The sequence below is a fragment of the Mytilus trossulus genome, chromosome 1, assembly GCF_036588685.1.
Source record: "Mytilus trossulus isolate FHL-02 chromosome 1, PNRI_Mtr1.1.1.hap1, whole genome shotgun sequence".
Lineage (NCBI taxonomy): Eukaryota > Metazoa > Mollusca > Bivalvia > Mytilida > Mytilidae > Mytilus > Mytilus trossulus.
This window is the reverse complement of record NC_086373.1, coordinates 104,433,461-104,453,966: the sequence shown is the minus strand read 5'-3', so window position 1 is coordinate 104,453,966 and position 20,506 is coordinate 104,433,461. Positions and strand designations below refer to the sequence as shown.

The following is a 20,506-nucleotide window of genomic DNA, read 5'->3' as shown; positions in this document are numbered from 1 at the left end:
ATAAGTTTTAAACATTTATTTATAGTGAATTGGGACACCAATTTTGCAACTTTTCCACTTTGCGTGTGCGAGTGCTGCCTTGTAGCGGCATTAGCCCTACTCTAAATCTACGAAATCTACAAGGGTGTATCTTACGTGTAAGAGATATGGCTCTCTCTTAACACGGGTCATCCATTTATCGTCCCCTTCCGACGGACTATTATTTTCCATTTCGAGGTGTTTGCTGAACAATCACCATGCAGTATGAATATTCAGTATAATAAATATAGGAATACGAAAATAGGAATATAATAAGAATATTCATTGTTCTTACAGTGTTCTTCATTTTAACGTTACATATTATTATGCACTATTTGTATGCAAAAGATTATTTTGTGTATTTTGAACAACCGATAAACCCAACCTGATAATTTTCCACATACGTGAACTTTTGTGTTCTTGAACACAGCTCAAAAATCCCGCACGCAGAGGCTTGCATCATCTTGCCCCTCAACAAAAATGTGTACGAGTTCAGTGATAATGGACATCATACTATACTCCGAAACATATATATAAACTTAAATTAAAAATTCCCTAGCGCTTCAAAAAAGGTAGAAGCTCCTGACTTGGGACAGGCGCAAAAAATACGGCGGGGTTAAACATGTTTATTGAGATTTCAACTCTCCCTCTATACATACAGCCAAGGTAGAAAAACAAACAAACAGCAAAACGCACATTGAAATTCAGTTTAAAAGAAGTCCGATTTCGATGATGGAATTGGTAAAAAAAGAAGCTAAGCAAAATTACCATGATACATAAATTAACAAAGGGATACTAGCAGTTACTGACATGCCAGCTCCGGACCTGAATTAAACTGATTGAACGATTGTTTATTCATCTTATGAAAATCAAGCGCAATCCCTCTCTTTAGTGGTTGAGTATCATACCAACATAATATATATATGAGAAGAACATAACCTTAATCATGCCAACAACTGGTGGTTTATACTAAATATGTTTATTTCCTATGTAAAGACCCTATGAGTGAATCAATATCAAACCCAAAATATGCCTTTTTTAATTACCTGACAACAGTATTGTTACTATATCCCTTTTTAATAAATCTGTTTAAAAGTTTTGTAAGAGGTGTTTGTGCTTTGTGCAGAATATGACGATAAAAAATTGGTTGAGAAATACCTGACTTTAAAAGCATCTGCATGATGATTTATGTCCATGTACCGATGTTAAATGAAGTAAATGTTTTGACTAGTTTGTGATATGGAAAACCCTGGAGATTTGTGTGTAGTAATACAGAGATTTCGTATGTTAAAATTATACGTTGTTACCTATTCACGAGCGAATCGAACAAGTTGAAATATATAAATACCATAAGATGGTGACAAAGGAACGTTACATCACCATTTAAAAATGGATAATTAACAATAGGGAATAAAAAATCATCTCTTTTATTATGAATTTTGATATTAATCTTCCCGTTAAAGATATGGATATCAAGATTCAGGAAAGGGGAGTGTTCATTCTTAGTATTACATTATTCAAAATTAGTTCAGCCGGATAAATCTCTCAAGTGTACATACTGAATCGTCATTATTGAGAGCTAATAAGTGTACATACTGAATCGTCATTATTGAGAGCCAATATATCATCCAAATATCTAGAAGTGCTATTAACGTTTTGTATCAGATGTTTTTCAATGGCATTTTGTTTATTTTAGTCATAAATTGTAACTCATAACAATATAGAAACAGGTCCGCAATAAGTAGTGAACAGTTAGTCCCCATTGGAATTCCGATAACTTGACGATATATGGAGTCTCCATAGCGAACAAAAATGTTACCTAGTCAAAATGCAAGGGCAGTTAAAGTTTCACAGCAGGTCCAATCGACTTGTTTGTTGTTCACAACAAAAATTAAATTTAATTAGGTTTGTAAATAAGATGTGGCAATGTGGTATATAGAGTAAATATCAAAATCGAAATCACCAATATAAGTATGCAATTTATCTAGCTAGTTCTTTTGACACTCTAACTAGTTCCACTATTTTCAAAGTCCTTATTTGAACAATTTATCATCAGGTTTATAATCGTATCAAGTGTACTAGTAAGTAGACTTGATAGTTTAGTATACTGGAAAAATGGCTTGAAGACAAAATAAATCTACATTTGTAAGTTGTTGGAGTTGTTTTTGCAGCCTCGAAAGCCAGTACACGGTTCGAACCTAATTGTATTTGGTTCTGCTTGTAAAGAAATAGCTAAAAGTTTATGTTTGTTACAGATGTCATTTTTCAAAAATGGAGTCAGTTGGAATGTTAGTAAATTCGTGAAACCGTCTGCAGAATCTCAATGTAAAATTTACGTCAAACAATAATGATTATAATTAGCAGCCTTATCACCTGGGACAAAAACAAATTAGTTGGCTAGTTCTTAAAGCTTATGTTCGATACGAGAAATTGGGCTATTGTGGTTGTTGTTATGACTAAATATTCTGTAATAAAATTAACGGTACTAATTTTCTTGCACCAGATGCGCATTTCGACAATACATGTCTCTTCAGTGATGCTCGTGACCAAAATATTTGAAATCCAAAGCTTATATAAAAGATGAAAGATGTAAAATGTTCTATACCTATATCAACTATGTTCATTACTGAATTTTTTTAAAAATAAGACTTTTTTGTCAGCTTTTTCTCGTTTTATCTGGTCAGATGAATCCAACAACCTGTTGTTGGATTGCTGCCCCTGAACTGGTGATTTTAGGGAAATTTTGCAGTTTTTGTTTTTATCTTCAATATTATTATAGTTAGATAATCTGCAAACAGCATGAATGTTCAACAAAGTAAGATCTACAAATAAGTCAACATGACCAAAATTGTCAGTTGTCCCCCTAAGGAGTTATTGCCCTATATAGTCATTTTTTGCAATTTTTCGTAAATTTTTGTAATCTTTTACAAAATTCTTCTTCTCTGAAACTCATGTATTTTCAATAATTATTTGGACGATTTCATACTGCAATATGGAATTGTGTTGCAATCCTCTGAAATTTGATGTATATTTATTTAAAAGTTTAGAAAACAAACGGTTATGTTTACTATTCAAAGTTAATAAGACAGATACGAGATGTTCATAGATAAAGTCAACAGTAGTATACCGTTGTTCAAAACTCATAAATCCATGGACAAAACTGAAACTAAAACTGAGGGAAACGCATTACATATAAGAGGAAAGCAATGACACACCATTAAAATGTAACACACACAGATACGGACTAAGCATTAGACAAAATCCTATGAAAATAACAAATATAACATCAAAACCAAATACATGAATTTGGGATAGATACGTACCGTGACACGTCTTATAGTTATGTGAATTCACACTTAAAAATAATAGAAAACGAACGACACAATAGAACACAACGTTAAAATGTAACACACACAGAAACAAACTATTATATAACAATCGTAGAATCGAATAATTAGGAATGTCAGGAAACGTCCGTTTTGCAATGATAATATGAACCTTAGAGTCGTCAATAATACGATGGCGGTTGCAGATCAATTGCTTCTAGTCCTACAGCGCTCGCTCGATATACTTCTAAATGTAGTGACGTTTTAGATTTTAATAAACGAAATATATATGTAACTGGTAAACTATTAAGTCAGGGACTTCGTAACATGAAAACAGGATATCACATTCTATGTTTACGGTTGTGGTGTTAACAGGAGACCAGTTTAATTAAGATACTATCCATGTAAACTCATTGGTCCTTTAAATAAACTTGTTCTTAATTTAAGTTTTTTAATCAAACGCCATAGAAAGATCTTTAAATTTTACTTTTATCGGCTAGTAACATAGATTATGTTTTCATATGGAAAATCTAACTTAATATGTTTTGCTATACAGTTGTTGGCATGATTAGACGTATGTTCTTCCCATTTTTCTATGATGGTATGATACTTAACCCCAAAAGGGTTGGTGTGTACTTTTATTTCATACAGTACAGTGGTCTTACATTACTACTTTCCTTGTATTTTATATTTCACATGGTAATATTTTTTACTTAATCAAATGGATGTGTACTGATAGATATTTTAGTAATGAGGAAATTATCTGTTAGTTGTAAATTGTTGGAGCCTATTATTTAGTGGGTTTCATTGGATACTTTGGGTTTTTTGTAAATTGTTTTGTTCGTTGAATAAATCAGGCCGATGGTTTTATCGTTTGTTCCGTTTGTTGTAATAATAGTGCAGTGTTGGACACTCTTCTGTAATAATTTTGTGTCTCTATTAGATTGGATTTGAGCTGCCATTCATTCACCTGAAATTTGTTTTAAGAAAGTTTTGCAACAAACCTTGACAAATCTATTAGAAAAACGAATTATTACAGAAGAGTATTCACCATGAATATTAATAAGTGCATTATCATTAAAATAGTAAGATAGAATGATATACAAATGGATGATAACTGTTATACAAATATAAATATAAAGGAGGGACGAAAGATACCAAAGGGACAGTCAAACTCAGAGATCAGAAATAAACTTACAACGCCATGGCTAAACTAGAAATAGACAAACAGACAAATAATAGTACACAACATAGAAAACTAAAGACTGAGCAACACCACGAACACCACCAAAAACTGGGAGTGATTTCAGGTGCTCCGGAAGGGTCAACAGATCCTGGTCAACATGTGTCAACCGTCATGTTGCTTATGTTTTTACAAATCCGGTGAATACCCCTATTCGGTAGGTCACATTCGTGAAGAGGAAATGGGATTGTAGTTACGGCATAAGGAACATTTCCAATATGATATGGAAACAGATATTCCATAACGGTCTACCAACTCGTGTTGGCGTCCGTAAAATTTACGAAGGAATGATTTCAATTTCCATTTGGCATTCTCGGTTAAATAGCTTCCATGTGACCAGCAACCCTCTATCAAGAAAATCATGGTAAAAAATACAAGCACGGGAATATAGTATCAATTGGGAGACATTTATTGTTGAAAACCGGATTTGGTGTACTAAAAAAATATTGACACCTTATGTTTGTGACACAACATCGTGGCCACAAGTAAATTTTGTTTCTGTTTAGTGTTAAATTTATTTTAAGATCCATTTTGTTTCATCTAGTGGTCAATTGTATTTGGCAATCGCCAATGGCAGTCATCAGGGTTAAAGAACATCAGTTGTTCGACATGTTAGTCAAATGCGTTTTGTTTAAATATACTTTTTCACTTTTTCGGTCTTTTGGAAAATGTTGTTTGTGCTGTTTTTATACCCTTCTACAATGAAATTTGTTTTACATGCACACGTATGAAAATTGCGGTTTTTATCCAACGCAATCATAGGTTTGAACGTAGTTTTCAATTTAGACTGGTATCTATTGGGAGATATATACTCCGTATGCATGCGCTGCTGGAATGTTGCTACATAAAATTGAAAGTTCACAATTGGGAAGCTGAAATCATCGCTTTAATCGTTTTCAACCGACCCTAATTGTCAATTTCTAGATGTAAGTTTAAATATGATACAGACTTTATACTGTATCTGTAGTATTCTTTATCTCTAGTTCGATGGGATAGATTCGTTCAACATAGTCACCAAATTTTGAATTATTTAATGAAAGAACATCATCATAGGAACTTGTCTCAGAAAAAAATATAAGTATGTGACTTAGCCTAATTTTCAGGTAGAGTAATATTATTTTTTTCTGAGGCAAATGCTTGTTACCATCCACCATATACCAGAACTTGCGGTCATCCGATGTGCAGTACTTCAGTAATTTTATTAATTATTCCATTGGATGACTAGTTACTTAATAAAGTTGTATACCAAAAAGTGTTTCTTAATCAAAACAAAAAGTAGTCTTGCCTGGTGTAGGTCTAAACTATTTAGATCAAAACGTGTAACTTATATAATTAAAACCAGATCCTTCTTTAGTTTCAATAAAACAAGACTACCAATGTAGTTAAACATGATGAAATAATGTCTGACTCTCCCTCTGTAAATTATATGGGTTTGAGCTACAATGCTTCCAAAGGAATTTACATATATTCAAATAAAACCACATGAGCGAAAAAGATGAATATTTTTGCAACAATGTTTAATGTATCATTTAATGACACCCAATCAACATTCATGACAATATTTGTTCGCTCCAAAACATCTGTATTCCGATTCTAATTAATACGAGACGATATCCGCAACGACTACGATTCATAAATGGCCTCCAGGGAGAACGCAAGAAACAGTCTTTTGAACAATATCCAAATGGTTAATTTTCAAAATCTGATTTATCAAATATTGGAGTATCTTTGATTTGAAGAACAAGCGTTTAATATGGCTTGTTAAATAATTTTGTTAAGTACAAAATTAGTTGGTTCGAGTAATTCATTGCGTTTCAGTGATTTAGACGTTGATGTTATTCATGGTGGATTAAACACGTGACAAAGTTCTACTGGCACGCGTCGAAATAAACTCCTGGGATTCCTATTTACGTTCATTACCATATCAATGTTTGGTAAGAAAAGCGGATTCTCTTATAAGATATATCGACAGACGGAAAAACTTCATAAAAGTAAATAACATGGACAAAATATTCATTCTTTTCATCATAACCAATCTCGTTGTGTGTTTAATTTTTAGTACTCTCATTTGTTTATAATGCAATTGCAGGATAGCAAGAAGGAATATGACCGCTGTCGTAAGCCGAAGACGAATAATTACAGAAAGGTTTTTAATCACTAAACTATCTAGCAATTGTGTATAAAAGTAAAATAGGTTGGAAAAAAAAGAGAAAAACAAAAATAAGCGCATTCGTTTCCTTTTTTAATAAAAAAAGAAATGTATAATCGAATCAATGTTGGCCACTGCAATATGATTTGATATTTCAAATCATGTTTAGTTAAGAATTACTTTTTCATACTCTTCACTGGTATGCTGGACTAGTGAGGAATATTGTCAACAGCAGAAAGTGCAATTTGTTGTTAATAAAAATTTTAAAAAAAGAAAAAAGTATTTCTTCTTATCTATAACACTTGGATATTTTTGGTTTGTTCATATAAAAACCGCAAGTTCTACTATAGAATTCCTTTAACTTTTAAAACGGTGTATGTGTGACATTAAAGAAAAGAAGAGTATAACGGCTGCAAATGATAAATACTCATGTCCAACTGTTTAGAATCTCTTCTAAACCAGAAGGCGATCAAAGAGTTAAAAAAAGAAATTTAAATGACTGATTCATAATCTTTTTGTCAGCAGCAACCTTTATCAAATCATTTACTCTTCGAACAAGAAGCTCTGACAATTGTATATTTCTATAAAAACTCAACTTCAGAACGACAGATTGTAGAAGTGAGAGCTAGTTGAGATGTATAAACAGCATAAAATGGTGACAAGGGAATGTCACCATCTAAAAACGAATAATCAAAACAATAGAAAGTGAAAAATCATCTCTTGTATCATAAATTTTGGTATTAAACTTCCCGTTTATGATAAAGATATCAAGGAAATGGCAATGTTCATAGTTAGTATTGTTAGTTTAACAGGATAAATCTCAGAAGTTTTTCGATAAGTCTTCGTTGATTTTAGTCATAAATTGTTACTCCTAACAATACAAAACAGGTCCTCAATAAGTGGTGCACAGTTAGTCACCATTGGAATTCTGATAACTTGACGACATACGGAATCTCCAAAGCGAACAAACATGTAAACTAGCATAAATTCAAGGGCAGTTATAATATCAAAACTCGTCCAATCGACATAGTTCTTTTTGTTTGTTGTTACTAAAAACTAACATAACTTTGAAGAGTTTGAACATATTTTCGCATTCTGACTTTTTAAATGCCCATCACAAGAATATGAGGCAAAGTGGTATGTAGGGTAGAAAAATCAAAAATTTGAACAGATGCAAAATGACCAATTTATCTACCTCCTTTTCCAATATGTTTGTTCATCTAAAAGTGTGGTGAATTTAAGAAAAAATATTCCAAAAATAAAGGAAAAAAAACATTTAAAAGGTCGGATGGCAAAGACATCTTACACTTCCTATTCATCTACGGTGTTTTACACTTTTCGTAATCCAATGTAGTAATGCTTATTAAAGTCAATAGGTGCAAATAACGAATTACGATTGTGGACCAAGGTTAAGAAAAGCTATTAAAGCATGATCCGTAAACATTATTTTAATAAATGCTAACCTCTTAGCGTTATTAGCCAGAAACAAAACACAATGTAATAACAATTGACAATTAAATTTCTTAAACTGGTATTTTAAATACTACTTTAAAAGAAAGCATTAAATTCTTCTATAATATCATTGAACATATTCGTTGACTTTCTTGTTCCTAGATTATAAAGTATTAATAAAGTTAGTGATCAACATAATATTTCTTTTGGAATGGTATTATGTTTCACTTGGTTATATTTTTGCTGTGAGATCCAATAGCACTGCATTATAAATAGTATAGAATAAACAATTTCACCAAAAAAAAATATACCAATAATTTCATCCCAAATGTCTGGCCTCATTGATGTATTCAAAGCATTTTTTTTATTTTAAGAATTCCTTTATGGTACCAATAAAAATGAAAATATATTGGACATTCAGCTTTATTCTTCTATGACAATGTATACATTGTGACAGCGGAAGTGGTGCATTTAAAAAAAAATGGTACCGTAGATGTTATAACTATTACAGGGTTAATACACCTGTTGTTGGTATATTACCCCCCCCCCCCCCCCGACTCATTTGCAATGTAGTATTTCGGTACTTGCATGAAAATACGGATATTTTTTAAAGAAAAATTTGCGGTTATAAATTTTTCGGAGATAATTGTTGATCTCCCTCCCTCGTGCATAGCTTTGATCCCATGTTAGGGTTTTACTATAATGTTTGTCCTTTGTGTTTTTATCAGCTCTTTATTGTTAATATTAGGTTTTGAACGTCTAAATGTTTTAGCTTCGAGAATTACGGTATAAAATCTGGTACAATATAATAGGTAAGAACAGTGGAATCAAATAATTCTTGCGTGCCCTACTATTATTTTCAAGGCATGCATGTGGTTCATGGACTAAGGAAAGGAAAATAGTAGTCTTTAATTTTCCTGACATAATATCGCCATATTGTATTCCATACTATAATGGTGGTGGAAGTCAAATTTGAAAGATTTGATTGGATGTATGAATATAAATTATTATATAATACAATATTTCATTATTTATGAATAACTTTAATATGAATATTTACAATACAAACTTCGAAACAGTTGAGAAAATATTTATGAGAAATCTTCGGACAAGCTTCTGATTATTTGATAACAATTTGATTCAGACTGAAAGTTGGGATTAATAGTTCCGCGGGAAAACGGTCATGTCACCGTTTGATTTTTATCTCTAAAAAATACATAAGTTATAGAGATTGCAATACAAAAACTCCTAGTGTACAAGTATATTTAGTTAAACATTTTACCAATCAGTATTTCATCCGTTAAACATTTAAAAGAAAATTGAGAACACATTTTAATATGATTCAGAAAAATTATGTAAAATTGAATTGCCAGGAAAATTAAAATGGTTTTGGAAAATTTGTTTTTTAGTCTGCTGAAACAACAGATTTTTCTTCTTAGGTCAATAACTTATAGGTTACTTATGCCATATAGGATTTAAAGTTTGAGTTCCTCGTATACGCACACATATAGCTATATATAAGTTAAACTAACACACATTTCATTATTTTGTATAAAAAGAATTTGTATTATCCAAGATAACAATGGTCGGTTTATATAAGTGTTGTTGACTGTAACAAACAGTAGTATGGTGAGAAGCAGTGACATTTTAAGTATGTGTAGAAACACTATTGATCCATGTTATGATACCAACGTACCAAGTTTTGTCAGAGAACCACACAATTTTACAGAAAGTTTGCCTTGTAATAAGCTATAATGTGAATGTATGATCACTTTAACGTAAGGAAGTTTACACGAAGCTTGTTTTAATAGTTATACAAGAGGATTTAGTCATGGTTGATATTAGTTCTTTAATCACATTTAATGGTATTTTGGTAGGAAAATTGTTTTAAACAATTTGTACAAACTTTTATATAAAATAGATACATAATGTTTATAAACCATGCCCAGTATTTTATTTTAGCTTTTACTTTTATTTTATGTTTGTTTAAGATTTTACATCTAACTTAAACTTACATATTAGGTAGAATAAATGTTTTGATAACCAAAGTAGTGTTCGCACGTTGAGAAAATCCGAAAGTTTTTCTTCCGAATTAGATATGACAGGTCTATATTATGATAACCCCTCTTAGTATGGAATTTCTGTTTAATAAGTAAAAATCACTTTTGTCTTATTATTATTTAAATATTCAATTTTTATATACATAGTTTATATATGTCATGTAGACTGTTTATGGGACTTACAGATTTTCACTGTTCTCACAATTATAAAGTTATCCGTTACGTAAATGTTTTCATTCATAAATGTTTCCCAAAGATTTTTCTGCTTTAAATCGTCACTATTTTAAGACAAACATTGCTCATTACTATTTCGTATATTTTATGTGGGTTTGAAGAACGGGAATTTAAACCAAAACAGTTTATTTTTCTTGTTAAATGTGACAAGAAGATATAGATATGAACCCTTTTCCTCTCACTATTACTAGTAAACCTTCACTACCAATTTCGAGAGTAAACTGAAGGATTTTTGGTTGCTTAACGTCCAGTGGCAAATATTTCATGAGTTTTTAGGACGATACAGACTAGATTTTGTAATACAAGTAGTAGATAAACAACTGTGGCACTGTGAGCTCTCATAAAACAAATTTGACCGTAAAACATATACAAATGGTTATACCAAGCAGCGAATCTTGTTTGTGGTTGTCTCATTTCATATCTCATTGTTTTATATGTCGTAAAGGGTGGGAAGATCAGGCGTGTCGGTTAGCTTTTTCTTTTATAATAATACGATAAAAAATGATGATCTGAGATTGAACGTCCCCTTTGTTACTTCCGATTCATTTTTATATCATGACATGTATTATTGGTACTTACTATGCGGTACAGTCTTTTCTCATTGTTAAAGGCCGTACGTTGACTTATAGTTGTTAATTTCGGTATCATTTGCATGGTCTCTTGTGAACAATTGATTGATTGACAATCATACTTTTTTTTATAATAACAATAGGATAAATAGCAATTATTACAATGCAATGCAACAGACTCAATTGCGATTAACATTGATAAAACCTGATCATCATTTGTACAACATGATTGATTAATAGTAATTAGTATTGTTGAATAGGATGAATCACTGCTATCAAAAAAGGAGTATGTAACTAAATAGTATTTCATTAAATATATCAATCAAAAAGAAATTATTGTAGAATCGACATCCTGTTTAGGATGAAAATAAATGGAATAGTTTTAGAGATTGTTTCTTCATTTTTTGATTTTTTACGCACGACACTTAGCATGGCTATTAACATGAACAACATCAGATCATTGTTCAGTATATATCAGATGAATAACAATTAGCAATGGCATAACTAAATGGATAACAATAATGATTAGAATAACAGTATGAATATTAATTAACATGAACAACATGAAAACCAATTGTCATTTGAATATTAAGATGAATTAAAATGAATAACAACAATTGTCATCGGAATATCGGGGTAGTAAAAAGTTATCAAAGGTACCAGGATTATAATTTAGTACGTCAGACGCGCGTTTCGTCTACATAAGACTCATCACTCGTATCAAAATATTATAAAGCCAAACAAGTACAAAGTTGAAGAGCATTGAGGATCCAAATTCCAAAAAATTGTGCCAAATACGGCAAATGTCATATATCAGGATGAATAACATATTTCACAGGAATAAAATAATGAATAATAATTATAGTATTGTGCAGAACATCAAGATAAATTACTGCTATCAATCGAGTATCTGAATAGATAAGAAGTATCATTGGAATAACAAGATGAAGAACAATTAACATTTAAAATTTAGGATGAATAATAAATGTCATTAGGATATCAGGATATCAGGATGAATAGCATTTACAATTGGAATAAAAATATAAAAATATGAATAAAAATAACAATGTGAATATTAAATGTGAATATTAGTTGATAAATACCACTAGCACGCTGTATAACGAATGTAGCTTACCGTCTGGCATTTAGACTAGTGAACTATCACGGTGATTTAGTATTCATTATGAAGAACCTACTTCCATTGGTCAATAAAAAATCAGTGCTAATAATAAGAGTTTGTAAGCTTTTTAAAATGTGTTATCTGCATTTATTTTCAAATTTTCATCATCAATTTCTTCGTCTGTTGTCCGGGCGAAACGTTTTGTATATATGGAAGTGTTTAACGACCTTGACTGGCTTTTCAACCGTCGCACAGTCGGTTTTGCTCTACGTCGTATTCTTTTTATAATAGCACGTGACATCAAACTAACCGTATATTACTGTGATTATTCAGTGAGGTTTGGGTTATAAGAGCAGTGGCTAAAACAGTTTACCAAGTTGCAGTTTGAACTTTTCTCACACGAACTGACCAACTGGTTAAATATTTTTAAACCACTAACCCCATATCAAATATATATAGATTCCATAACTGCAACAGTGTGTTGCGATATTTGTCCTTTCATGACAGTTGTTTTTTATATCTATAGCTTGCCGAGCTTTTTGAATAATTAAAATTTTACTGTTGAGATTGTTAATATCATTCAAATAGCAGGACTGATTACAAATATCATTACAATATCAAAACGAAAAACAAATTTCATTGCAAATTCACGATAAATATCATATAAAATTGAAATATCAGGACTAGTAACATATGTCGTTGCAGTATCAGGATGATTAACAAATATCATTGCAAATTCAAGATAGATAACAAATATCATTTGAATATGAGGACAGATAACAAATATCATTGGAATATCAAGATGAATAACAAATATCATTGGAATATTACGATTAATAACAAATATCATTACAATTTCAGAAAGAAAAACAAATATCATTGCAAATTCACGATAAATATCATATAAAATTGAAATATCAGGACTAGTAACAAATGTCGTTGCACTATCAGGATGATTAACAAATATCATTGCAAATTCAAGATAGATAACAAATATCATTTGAATATGAGGACAGATAACAAATATCATTGGAATATCAAGATGAATATCAAGATGAATAACAAATATCATTGGAATATTACGATTTATAACAAATATCATTGGAATATCAGGATGAATAACAAATATCATCGGAATATCAGGATGAATAACAAATATTATCGGAATATTAGGATTAATAACAAATATCATTGCAATATCAGGAAATAGCATTGCAGTATCAGGGTGAATAATATACAGTTACTGTCTTTGGTGAGGTAAATATGTAGTTTTATTGACTTTTAAAAAACTGATATTCACTAAGGTCGTTGCCTTAGTAAATACTAGTTTTTCAATAGTCAATAAAACCACACATCTATCTCACCAAAAGACAGTAAGTGTTTACCATTTGAATATCAGGACGAATAACAAATATCATTGGAATATCAAAATGAATAACAAATATCAATGGAACACCAGGACTAATAACAAATATCATTGGAACATCTAAATGAATAACAAATAGCATTGGACTATTGGGACGAATAACAAATATCATTGGAACATCAGGACGAATAAATAATATTCCATATTACTAAAACTTAAATAGGTTTTTCCATATGAATGGGATTTTGAATAAATAAGCATATTAACCTGCGGGAAAAGTTTATTCACCGCGCAAAACGTCGCGTGCTTTTACGTGTATAATTTTGGTAAAAAAAAATTGATGTACAATTGGTTTTGGTAAATATTTTGCATTACATACATTTCTCTTGGAATATGGAATAAAAAACAATTACTGTATTTTGTTTTGGTAAATATGTGGTTTAAGTCAATAAAACCACACATTTATCTTAATAAAAGACAGTAATTGCATAGCATTGGTACATCAAGACAAATAAAAAATATCATTGACTATCAGGACTAATAAAAATACATTGGAATATCCGGACGAATAACAAATATCATCGGAATATCAAAATGAAGAACATTTAAATGAATAACTAACATCATTGGAATATCAGGACGAATAACAAATATCATTGCAATATCAGGATTAATAACAAATATCATTTGAACATCAGGACGAATAAAAAAATCATTTGGATATCAAAATTAATAACAAATATTATTGCACTATCAGGACTAATAATAAGTATCATTGGTATTTCAGGACTAATAACAAATATCATTGAAACATCAGAATGAATAACAAATATCATTGAAATATCAGGACGAATAACAATGTTATTTGAAAATCAAGGGGAATAGCAAATACCGTTTCAATATCAGAATGGAAAATATATATCATTGGAATATCAGGACGAATAACAAATATCATTGGTGGAACAAATAATAAATAATCATGATTTTTTTTCTTTATTGAGTAATGGATATTGGCAGAACGAATGACAATAAACATTGGTTCAACGTGGAGGTTGGGGGATACAACAAATTCGGAATTTATTGCTAAGGAACATTGCAAAGGAAACCAAAAGAATTTTTGATTTAAGTTTTGCTAGTTTAAATATTTACTTTTCAAAATATGTTTTCAGTGAGGCAGATTCTGACTACTAAATGCAGCAAGTAATTGTATTATATTTAAATATACAATTCCTTGAATGAACTATCAATGTTTGAATTCACAGATGCATAGGATACACGTTACTTTTCATAAATGTTGTTTGTCTAACATGTTCAATACTGGTATAAAAAAAACCTAAGTAAGTATCTTAGCTGTTACAATGGGAAGATCATCTCAAAGTCTTGAAATTAGAGAAGGGATATTTTTATAAAACATTCCAATACTTATTTTTGAAGCACTAAAAAAACTCAAAATCTTTAAAACTGCTACAATTTGTTTAATAATTTGATTTTTTTTAAAACTACTTTTATATCTGAAGTAGAATTGAAAAAAAAACATTGATCTCATAGAAAAAACCCACGTTAATAATTCACAAAGTACATCAAATATTCTCAACTAAATATTCTGTTATCATTTTATAATAATTTGTTTAACTTGAATTTGTTTTCTAAAGATTTAATCGCAATTTTGATAATGTTGCGTGGAATTGCCTAATTAAAAATTAATAGGTTGCATGATCGAGCTTTTATCGTGCTGCGTAGGTAAACATGTTAATTGTAATAGGCTGTGCTAAGTCAACACTGCAGCCTCGGTGTGAGATCTACATAGTTCTGAATGATACATAGGATCATGTTCGTAAAATAAACCATTTATTTACATAGCCGCAATGGTCTGCTCTACAAAAGAAGCGAAATCAAAAGTGTAAAAAATAACTATAGAAAATAGATAACCCGCCGATCAAAGACTTTAGAAAGGTAAACTTTAAATCCATTTCCCCACCTGCTTCTTTATTAATCAAGTGTTTTAACACAGTGAAATAAAACACGCATCTAAACTGAAATGTGTGCCTTATACAATACGAGTTAGTCAGGGAACATCCCCAAGCCTTGTTTTGTTTGGATTTCATTTCCATTTAAAATTGTTTCTCTATCAAAGAATAATAATGTAGCAAAAAATAACCAGGTATTGTATGTTAACAATTATATGTTAACCAAATACAACAAGTTGTTAAGTAAACACAGCCCAATAAAACAAACATTACAGTTACAAAAATAAACAAATTAAGATTAGATTACTAAAATAAGTATTTTGTCAAATAAATTGATGTCTTTTCACTCGAATTGATCCGTCCTTCATTCTGTTTGTTGGTAGTAGTTTCATTTGCAATTTAACACGTTCGCTCTGTCTTTAAAGTGATGTGTTAAGCAAGCACCAATTATATCTAGCTAGTTCATACCGTATTTTTAAAAATCAATACTTTTGCTCTAGCTTTGCCTATATGACCGCTGGATCGGTTACACTTATCTATTTATTTATTTATATTTAGTTTTAAAATTTATTTATTTATTTGTTATCTGTTTATTTATAGGAGGAATGTATGGAGAACAAGTCAAAGAGACAGCAAACTTTGAAGAAAAATATAGCCAAAGACATATAGAGGCCAACACACAGTTTTCTACGACAAAATATGGTTACCCGTTTTACAACATGCCAAGCTTCAAATACTAGTAGTTATATTTTTCAAAAGAAATGCATAATTCTTTAAAATGAATGGAAACGACTAAACTGTTTGACTAAATACAAAAATTTAATGCACATTTCCACATACATGTATTACAAAGAGCAAGGATTTGTATAGAAATATACAAATGGAAACAGTACATTTTGGCACAGTCACATAAAACTGTCAAATCTTTGATCATTAGAACAAGCATGTATCGAGTTGTTTCCGTTATTATATTAACCTTTAATCCAATTTCTTAATAAATTAATAAAACTAAATATTTAGTGTCACAATTATTTATCATGATCAATTTTGTTTAGTTTTCGTTTCATTATTACAGAAAGTGCGGAAATGCGACATTAGCCGTATATGACATGTATTGCAGCGTACAAAATCTATTGTGACTTGATGAAAAGTAGATTTATAGTAATCTATTACAGAAACAAAGGTCTCTACTACGTTAGATGTTATAACAAAGGATTATAAATTTAACACGTAAATATAATTAGATTTCAGTGACATTACTGTTAAATATACAGATAATCTGACCATTAAAGAAATGACCTTTTATTATTAGGATCAATTCTTTATATAATGATCTGTCAAGACCATACAAAATGCATTAACTCCCAATTATTATTTGTTTATGTTGACCAAAAAAAAATTCGCAACCGAAATGTTTTCTTACATTATATAAAATGAAGCATCGTATTAACAAAACAAAGGAGACGTCGGACAAGTTGTTCATTCATTCTGTCGTTCGTGCGTTTGTTCACTTGTTGGTCTTATTGTAAAAAAAAAAATCTTATTAGCTAAGAAATTTAACACCAATAAGATTAAACAATCGAGTAAGGAAAAACAATTAAACGGTAAAACAATTTTCAAATAGAAAACTTCGCTTAAAAAGTATATTGAAAGTTTTATCGTTATATTTTTCTTGAAATGAAGTTTTTTTTTGTGTGCTTGTTTCATGGAAGGATTTCTATAGTAAAATACAAATCATTGTTTCTTGGAATATTTCAAAAAAAAATATTCAAAAATTGAACAAATGTTTTAGTTTGTTAAACCAACAAATCTTTGCTAAAACTGCAAAAAAAACCTAAAATAAAAACCTGCCTTGGGAAAGTAGAGATATTTGACAGAATACATTTGTCTTCGTCAATAAGATACTCAGCATGTTAAACAAACAACCGGTCAGTTATTGGACTAAACAACTGGAAAACTCATCAACACATTTCATTAAAACTTTCCCAGGAATCAGATAAATTTGGTTGCCACCCAAACTAATAAGTAATGATGTAAAAACTAATTTGAAATTTTGACAAATTTATGAGGAGAGAGTATACAAACAGATAGGGAGAAGGTAAATAGATATGATAGGGGGTAAAAGAATACAAGAGTCACATAAATATTGACACGTTTTAATTTTATAACACTCAACCTGCAGGTGCTTGATGGTCTGTTGAAAACTATTTTAAGAGAAAAATAATGTCAATATTTAATGTTATATTGAAATGTTACACTCAAAATTTTGATGACAATTGTTATATTTATGAATATTTAAAATAATATTCTTGAGTTAATAAATGAAAATTTATTGCATTTAAGGAAAGATACTCTCCATGAATGTTTAAATTTTGGCCAGGTGTGTTCAGTTAAAGACACAGACATTTTAACCTCAGCAGTCATGAACCATTTCAAACTGAAAACTGAAATAAAGTAGTTTCAAAATATATATAATAAATGGTCATGCAACTAACTTTCAAATATATAGAACATATCTTCACCATAGAGCCGAAATATAAGATATCTTAACCATTGGAAAGAAAGAAAATCAATTCTACATCATATTTTTTTTTTTTAATAAATGTCTAGTAAATGAAGAGATCAGTCGCAATATTGTATTTGTTACGGGTCGAACATCTTGCTACAAAAGAACTTTATATATATATTTCGTTTCAACAGAAAATAAACAGTAAACATATAAAATTACATAAGGAACTCATTTTTTGCTTTGTTTCAAAATTAGTGTGCTCTTTTTTCTACAGTTATTAAAACATTTTCATAATATTTCAACAGACTCATTGATCCTGCATCTTCTTAAAATAAATTACCTTAAAAATGACAAGATTAACCAAGTGGGATGTAACAGTAAATCGGTAGTATCCGCCCACTTTACACAATGTAACGTTTAAATGGCCGTGATTGGCACCTTCAAGTTCGAATTTCTATAATATTTACAAACATTATAAAACAGTTGTGGTGGTCAATCGCACGTCATTTAAATAATTATTATAATAGGTACCTCTTAACTGTACTGTTTTCACACCTTTTACGACACTCTGTGAAGTCGGGTTCCGTGTGATATGAAACTTGCAATGGAGAACAATGCACATCATTCTACAGACAAACTTGATAACCAAAGTTTTTTAAATGATGAAAAGACATGTTGGCAGTCTGGAGGAATAGAAAGTGAGGAGGAAGATATTGATATAGAAGACATTGAGGATATAGAAGAATGTGCGGGACATTCTGACTGTGTTTCAGAGGGACAAAGTTCAGAACTAATTAAAACTGAAGAAAATTTGGACAGTACCGCAGAGAAAAGTTTAACAAATGTAAATAAAAAACGTTCAAATCTTGTGAAACCACCGTATTCCTATATAGCATTAATAACAATGGCAGTACTACAGTCACCTCGCAAAAGACTAACTCTGTCAGGAATATGTGAATTTATCATGAACAGATTTCCGTATTTTAGAGAAAAGTTCCCAGCATGGCAAAACAGTATTCGACATAATCTGTCATTGAACGATTGTTTCATCAAAATTCCCCGTGAACCTGGAAACCCGGGAAAGGGAAACTACTGGACATTAGATCCAAGATCGGAAGATATGTTTGACAATGGAAGTTTTCTTCGAAGACGCAAGCGATTTAAGAGGTCCTATCCGGACATGATGCACCAGCCTACTGCATTTGGTGTCGAACAGTACTTTCACCATCACCATCATCATCCTGGACTATTCCAATCAGCCCATCCAGCAATGATCGGGGCAGGAATAACTTATCCATATCTTTCACCATTAATGACATCACAATTACCATTCCTTACTCAGGAGATGAACAATCGAGCTCACCTTCCTGCTATATCGTTACCCAGACCTTTAGTAAATATATCGTCTAGTCCTAGTCCGACAACATCAACATCAGCAAAACCAGGATTCTCTATAGACAGTATTATAGGTAACACTGACAATAAAAAGACTGAAGCAACTAGCACGTCGAGACCGTCTTCTGTAGTGCTTTCTCCGACGTCCGCATTGGCCCAGTTTAGAACAAGTGAATTAGACGTTGCTTCGAGGGTTAATGCAAATGCAGCTATACTTGCGCAATTTCAAGCTGCTATACCACACGTAAACTCATTAGACATTGAAAAATACAGACAATATTTACAAATGTACGGACTAAGTGGATGGTCGCGTTAGTGCAATAATTATTATTTGTGTAAGTAAACATTGTTATTTATTATTGTCATTCCCTGTGTTGAGACCAAAGATTATTCATTGTTCGTTTAAGTGCTTATATTTATAGATAATAAAATATTCATGTTGTATTTATTTTGCTTTTTTCAATTCTGTTTAAATGAATTGAGAAGTAAATATTTGACAGATTAAATAAATTTTTAATCACACTTTTTTGTCCCAGATTATCCTCTATTTTATTTCAAGTGGATTAAAATTACTAAATCAAATATGTATTGTTAGGAAATACTAGTGTTGAGACTGGTCTTATTTTTATGACTTGTTGCATCAAAATGTTAGAAGTTTCAGTAAACAGAAATAAAATTATTTCTTCAATTTATTTTGTTGTAAAATGTATCATTTTAACAGGATTATATTTATAAAACAAACATTGATAAATTACCAATGATTTAAAAAATAATAATATCTTGTTATGCTATTAAAGTAAGTCTTGAAAAGTGTAGATTTTTAGATAAGATTACATGAATATAAATAGTTCGCACTTGAGTGTCCAGGATTAGGACATATGAACGAATTATAGGTGGAAAATCTGTTGACTTTGATTTTAAATAGTTTATTTATTTACCTATATATTAGACCCTTTTCTTTCTTTCGAAAACCTCAATTTGCTAAATAAATAAAATAGTAAAAGGTTTGCAAATTTAGGACAAACTTACCAAATAGATTCCATTCTATTAATGTGAGTATCTTTTTCTTTCAAAATCTATCAATTGTAACCTTCCTCC

General features: G+C 30.6%; 1 protein-coding gene across 1 annotated transcript; it reads left to right on the top strand.

The window, feature by feature from the left end:
* Positions 1-18,490: 18,490 nt before the first annotated feature.
* On the top strand, positions 18,491-19,852 carry LOC134695242 (forkhead box protein D3-like). Its single transcript, XM_063556463.1, has one exon. The coding sequence runs from the start codon at positions 18,606-18,608 to the stop codon at positions 19,722-19,724; it is 1,119 nt and encodes a 372-aa protein (XP_063412533.1). The 5' UTR covers positions 18,491-18,605; the 3' UTR covers positions 19,725-19,852.
* Positions 19,853-20,506: the final 654 nt, after the last annotated feature.